This window comes from Haliotis rubra, unplaced genomic scaffold, assembly GCF_003918875.1.
Source record: "Haliotis rubra isolate DU_JTF1 unplaced genomic scaffold, ASM391887v1 Scf43, whole genome shotgun sequence".
Lineage (NCBI taxonomy): Eukaryota > Metazoa > Mollusca > Gastropoda > Lepetellida > Haliotidae > Haliotis > Haliotis rubra.
The window spans coordinates 1,315,250-1,322,483 of NW_025767113.1; the positions used below are offsets into that span (position 1 = coordinate 1,315,250).

At 42.5% G+C, this 7,234-nt stretch overlaps 1 protein-coding gene across 1 annotated transcript; it reads left to right on the forward strand.

Moving 5' to 3' along the window:
* The first annotated feature begins 2,231 nt into the window (after positions 1 to 2,231).
* LOC124289021 lies at positions 2,232 to 7,204 on the forward strand. The gene is made up of 4 exons (XM_046725620.1): positions 2,232 to 2,539; positions 5,225 to 5,610; positions 5,853 to 5,960; positions 6,550 to 7,204. The coding sequence occupies exons 1-4, from the start codon at positions 2,537 to 2,539 to the stop codon at positions 6,710 to 6,712; spliced, it is 660 nt and encodes a 219-aa protein (XP_046581576.1). The 5' UTR covers positions 2,232 to 2,536; the 3' UTR covers positions 6,713 to 7,204.
* Positions 7,205 to 7,234: the final 30 nt, after the last annotated feature.

The following is a 7,234-nucleotide window of genomic DNA, read 5'->3' on the forward strand; positions in this document are numbered from 1 at the left end:
CCATAGCAAACCTGTGTCACAAAAGCATGGGTAGGAGCAACAACTACAAACCATAGCAAAACTGTGTCACAAAACATGGGTAGGTGCAACAACTACAAACCATAGCTAACCTGTGTCACAGAACATGGGTAGTAGCAACAACTACAAACCATAGCAAACAGCCATAGAGCGTTATTATGCAGAACGAATACGTATTTTGGACCAGATCATGTGAATGTATGTGTATCGTTTGTCCAATGCCTTATGCTATTTGGATGTACAGTACGATAACCATAATCAACACTAAACGTTACACCATGTCAGTCATTTGTTTGGTGTTATTAATCCCTCGCTTATCTATTACTCCCCCAGCTATGGCTATGTTCACACCGTTAGATGTTCACAACATCACTCTCATTCGGAAATAAATGGCGGGGAAACCATTTCCATAATCTCAAGTAATCTCTAGTAATAGAGGTAATTCAATGTGCATGCTCTACATTGTAGCTTGATAACCATGCACAATTACCGCCTTTCACTACACAGAGGGAAAATGCTGCCAGTTGATAACACTATGTATTTTTGAGTAAAGTGCTTCTGGCTGTTTTAGTACGACATTACAATAACCTTTAACACTGGATTTAACCACAAAATTATAACCGTCCTCAAAACGTTATTAGGCTGTCGTCTTAACATCGAAAGGTCCGGCATAAAACACAGCTACTATATTCACATCAGGTGGATAACAGTTTGTTGTTGGTTTCATTTTTAGGCATCATAAAACACAGGTGTATATTTCTTTAGGCATCATAAAACACAGGTGTATACCTCTTTAGGCATCATAAAACACAGGTGTATACCTCTGTACGCATCATAAAACACAGGTGTATACTTCTTTATGCATCATAAAACACAGGTGTATACCTCTTTAGGCATCATAAAACACAGGTGTATACTTCTTTAGGCATCATAAAACACAGGTGTATACCTCTTTAGGCATCATAAAACACAGGTGTATATTTCTTAAGGCATCATAAAACACAGGTGTATACCTCTTTATGCATCATAAAACACAGGTGTATACTTCTTTAGGCATCATAAAACACAGGTGTATACCTCTTTAGGCATCATAAAACACAGGTGTATACCTCTTTATGCATCATAAAACACAGGTGTATACCTCTTTAGGCATCATAAAACACAGGTGTATATTTCTTTAGGCATCATAAAACACAGGTGTATACTTCTTTAGGCATCATAAAACACAGGTGTATACTTCTTTAGGCATCATAAAACACAGGTGTATACTTCTTTAGGCATCATAAAACACAGGTGTATACTTCTTTAGGCATCATAAAACACAGGTGTATATTTCTTTAGGCATCATAAAACCAGGTGTATACTTCTTTAGGCATCATAAAACACAGGTGTATATTTCTTTAGGCATCATAAAACACAGGTGTGTACTTCTTTAGGCATCATAAAACACAGGTGTATACTTCTTTAGTCATCATAAAACACAGGTGTGTACTTCTTTAGGCATCATAAAACACAGGTGTGTACTTCTTTAGGCATCATAAAACACAGGTGTGTACTTCTTTAGGCATCATAAAAACACAGGTGTATACTTCTTTAGGCATCATAAAACACAGGTGTATATTTCTTTAGGCATCATAAAACACAGGTGTATACTTCTTTAGGCATCATAAAACACAGGTGTGTACTTCTTTAGGCATCATAAAACACAGGTGTATACTTCTTTTGCTTGTGAATATACCCATGTACCAGCTTCTCCCCATTTTCATTATGGTCTTTTTCGTATTGCCATCCTAAAAATAATATTTTCGTAAAAAAGTTCCTTTCTTCCAATACATCGTACAATGTGATGTACTGTTGAAGTGGCAAGTACCAAAATCTTGATTCTATATGTTAAAAACAGCCACTGGCTTAGGCAACATAACATGTTAAAATTATGATGTAGATGTATCTAAAAAAACCTTTAAACGTCATACGACCTGCCATAAAACAATATTATTGAATTTGAGGATGACGTCATCACCACAACAGATGGCTTCTGGGCGTATCAGCGAACAGAACGACGAGTTACCTCATGCCCCTCCGCGGTAGAAGGAGGCCCGGAATTGATGTATACTTGTCTCAGCTAATCACACCTGTGACAGGTAACACCGACAGCCGGCAACACAGAGTAGGCGGAACACAGTCTACATAAGAAGCAAGCCGAACCTGTGGAAATAGTGGCCGCCGCGTCCAGCTCACATACATCCGACTGCCGAACTATCGGGGCGATCTGAAATAGTTAACACTCACAATCTTAAGAAGGCTGCTACCTAAGTATGGCATTGTTTTGTTGACGGAAAAACTTGCGACTTGCGTCAGCTGGTGGTTAACATCACTTTGAGGTTATAAGGACGTTCGTATCTCACACACCGGAGTACACAATCAGGTTTACAATCGTACAGGCCTATAGAAGGTAGCTCCAGAAGAGAAGACACAAAGAGAGACGGAATCTCCCGGGACATACAAGACTGCTGGAACAATGGTATGTAGCTGGTGGTTGGTGGAGACATACAACTACAGATCTGATATTCTATATTCGCAGTACATGTACACCACATTTCACAAGCTTGAGTGTGAAGTTTGTAAGTAGTAACATGTGCCCCATATACACGGCCAGTCGTGATTAGTCCTGACTCAAATATAGAAGTTTTTATACTAGGGGTAGAGTTTTTTTAACCTCTTTAACGGAAATGTGTGAGCCACAAATCCTGTTATGTCCAATTCCCTTGAGGCTGGTTATCCCCGTCGAGAGAGAGAGAGACACACACACACACAGACACACACACGCACACACACAGAGACACACAAAGAGCACACACACACACACACACACACACACACACACACACACACACACACACACACACACACACACACAGATAACGCCGTATCGGAGAGAGTTATTTGTCTGGAATGACTGACATGTGTTTCTGGGTCGTATTTGGACATAAACTAACACTAACATCACGTGACACGTAACGCTCAGCTGTCGGTGAATGTACGTCACTTTTCTGATTTGGCAATTTTATCCTCGATAAGGGCCATGCTTATAACTCTCTGCCCCTGGAGTAGCGTTGTTATAACACTTCCGTCTCAGTATGATTAGATTAATGTGGTTGTTGTTGATACGGAGACAGGTGATTAGTATCCCTGGTCCACACTGCTGTAAAACTCATACATACGGGAACAGTGTCGAGGGTATCGCCTGCCATGTACCAACCTTTCTATGTCCCTGAAGAAGAGACGTGATAAAGTCTCTTGGCCATGTCACATTCCTACTAGTTAAAACATCCGCTCGTCACGCTGACGTCCCGGGTTCGATTCCCCATTTCCGGTGTCCCTCGCCGTGATATTGCTGGGATATTGCTAAAAGCGGTGTAAAAACCAAACTCACTCACTCACTCATATTGGTACTGCCAGATCACATATACATTAGATGCTAAACCTGTACACTAATTAAAGATAAAGTAACAGGAATATTCATCCTTTGCTTTGCCCAGGTTGCCTTAGTGACTGTTGCTAGGCTGACACGTGGCAGATTCTCACCATCTTACAGTTCGGTGCAAACTTTGTATAACTGTACTCTGACTTGTTCCTATTTAAGTGTGATAACCACACATACACCAAAGGTAACTTGTTCTTCCATCTTCCACCAGAGGCTGCGTGTTTCTGGACGACCGCCTGCTCCGCCGAACGTAACCTGAGCCTCCTCTGAAAGCGTGTAGAACAAAACGTCCGCCAGTCGACCCCGACAGTTGACAAACCTGTAGTTGACAAATACCTTTCTTCTTGAAACACGAGCAGCACAGTTTTCGAGGTTTATCAAACGTGTTTCTTAGAACGACATGAACACATGAAACAATCGTTAACGCTTGGTGATGTCAAGTGCACTTCCATCAATTACAGGAAGAAAAGCCGCCATTCCCGTATCTTAACTAAGCTTAGTTACACGGAACCACACCTCACCGTTGTCTTCCGATATGTGGGAATCGTGAATAGTCTGTAATGTAGTAGTAGTACAGACGCTAATACCCTGTAGTATATTACATACCCTGTAGTATAACATGCCCTGTAGTATAACATACCCTGTAGTATAACATAACTTGGAGTCGGATCAATATAACGCATTTTATACTTAAAATGATATTTACTTGAAATTACAACGGTCACATTCAGAGTGATATCCTCCTTTCAACCATGCAGTCTCATGTAATCAGCATCATTATTATGTATGTAGTATAGCTCAACCCTCGTAGTAGCTTCCTCAACATAGTGGCTTGTACACTGATAACACCAGGTGTTCATACGACACACACACACACGTACGCACGCATGCACACACACGTACGCAAACACACACACCTATAAACCTCACTCACGCACTCGTATCGTACGGATATAGCATTGCCTGAATAGCTTGACTAGCACATGCATCCGGATGTATAGTGGATTGCGAAGTGTCACATTTCATCATGTAGACCAGACATTCTTCCCTTTGTAAACAACCTGAAGACCACTCACACGGAAACCTACATCATGCTGACTGAGCATTTTCCTGCTAATTGTCAAGATGCTACACCTAGTGTTCTAATGGCCAGTTCCTGTAGCAGCTACTGATTGACAGATGGCTTCATACATGTACACAGGTAGGACCTACTGACCAGGTTATAACAAACATGGACTTACTGACCAGCATGACCCGCGTCAGATGGTCAAGTGTGTCAGTAGGGTCACCCCCGGGCTGTGAGACGCCAGGAACTACTCCCACATCAACTGTCACACTCTCAACATCGTCAACAATGCCTATTCTTGTAGGCAGCTGCCCCGGGCGAGACAGGCCATCTACGTCTATACATTAAATGTCCGAGCTTAGATTTATGCTGCCCACTGGAAGAAGCTTTGACAGTTTGGTTAATAAAGGATGACGTCAATCTTCAGCCCATAAATTCTCTCAGGTTGGAATGGTGGCTGCTTCCGCGTTAGGGGTTCTAGCATGTCGATACATTCTGGAACAAAATAATTCATATGGTTACTATATCAAACGTACTGTGACCAGGACGTCCTACAATAAGCATATTGGTGGAAACGTAGCGGTCAAGTTTGAGCTTTACTTAAAGCACCATTTTCAAGGACACTGTTAAATGTGTGTGTGTCTTTTCAACTGCAGGTGCCAACACACAGCACGTTCCTCGCTCTTCTCCTCTGCATCATCGCCCATCTCCGCACAACCTCCTCCATGTACTACAACTGGCGCCCTCTTCGACCACAGGTCATCAGGTCGCCATTTCAACCTTTCAGCCAATCAATGATGAACCTTAACAACATGTGCTCAATGCAGCGACCAAGTGATGTTTTGCGCATGCTCCCGGGTCGCTTCCTGTCTGACGATGACCTGCTGAGTATGGTTCCAGAACCGCACATCTTATCCCGGAGTCACAAGCCGACATTCACCGCTCAGAGACGGCTCATTGTGGGGTCATTCAGTTCCAGCTCCCCCTTCAAGACGGGCAACGTCAGCTACATCAACGACGGACTCTGTGGCTGTTGTCTGACGTAGGTACCCACTGACTGACTGAGTGAGTGAGTGAGTGAGTTTAACTTCACTTTAACAGTATTCCAGCCAAATAGCCTAAGGTATACCGGAAACAGGCTTCTTACATTTTATTGATATACATGTATATGACAAACTAGACCCTCACCCGTCGACGTTCTATTATAATATTATACTTACCATATCTATTCTGTAGATTCTAGATGTTGTGATATTGCTGAGATTGTATGTCCTACGTTGACAGTGAAATTGGTTACGAGGTGATAGAGACCGTGAACGACTTCCAGGGCAGGAACCACACCCTCATCAACTTCAACAACAACTTCCAGTTCATCCCAACAGGCAGATGCTCGTACGTATTGTAATGTAAAGGCTAGACACAATATCACATACAGGATTACCAGAATGGTATGTCCAGGCTGTTGTGGTATATACCCTGGGTTTAAACAAAGACATGTGTGGTAGACATGGGGAAGTTGCGGTAGTGGGGCTCCAAGTCATAATTATCATGATAGAATGTATAATTTAATGTATAATGTAATGTATAATTGTATAAGGAATTATAATTTTGTAATTTTTACTGCATCATCACTTATGTGGTACCTGACAGTGAATCTGATGGCAATTATGACATTGAAAATTATACTTTAGGACGATGTTTAACAACAATATACATCTTAGTTTAGATAGTAGTGTCTTGTTGATATCTACTGAAACGTTAACCCAACTGTCTGGTCTCGGGCGTCACTCTGGTGCCACAGGATCCGCTGATTTACCAGTGGAACAATTAGCAGATAGACCTGTTTTAAAGTGAAACATGGAACTAGATACCGGGTATTATTTTGACATATCACAATCCAACATTCCCCGCGTGATGATAGGCCGTATAACTGCTGGTGTAACTGGGTGTGATTGGCCATCGTGTTGTTTGCATCTTTCAGGAATGAGGACGCGCCATGTGGGGGAGGGGGACGGGCACGCTGTAAGCAGGTGACCCGGGCTCACTGGAGCCTGGTGTGGACTCCGGGGGGTCGGGGCTCAGCTGGTAGCACACGAAGTACCCTCCCACTGTCAGTGTCTCAACATTGGAACAACCGGAAGTAGTCCTCCCACCACTGGCTAGTGCATATCCACGTGGGTGCAGCATACCATACAAGGAAGACACACATCCCACAGCGTTCCCATATACAGGGACCTGGCAGTCACACACCAGTCGGGTATGATCAGCAGAAGACACCGACAACAACCTCCCGGTATCACCGGGTCTCATGGAAGTTTCACTGATCCAACTGAGGACATCTTTACAGGAACAAGGGGACGTAATCATGATTCATTAATTCTCAAACTTGTTGGTCCGGGCACGTATGCTGCAAACATAACCTTCCTGAGTAAAGGGATGCACTGTATATGCGTTACTTTGTGTGTTGTGTATAGACAAGGCTTTGGACAGTCCATCTTAAGTCCGATCACCATGTGTTGTAAATATAGTGTACATACTGACCGATAAATTGACCTATTTATGTACTGAACATAGTTGTAAATAAATCAGAGCGTGTGATGTCATATATGTTTGTAATAAACATGCCTTCTGTAACATGTAATCTATTGTGTTTACTGATGGACTAC

Excerpts from the sequence above, each read along its gene's own strand:
- LOC124289021 (XM_046725620.1), top strand. Across the intron at positions 5,611-5,852 it reads CTCTGTGGCTGTTGTCTGAC|TGAAATTGGTTACGAGGTGA; the intron begins GTAGGTACCCAC and ends CTACGTTGACAG. Across the intron at positions 5,961-6,549 it reads ATCCCAACAGGCAGATGCTC|GAATGAGGACGCGCCATGTG; the intron begins GTACGTATTGTA and ends TGCATCTTTCAG.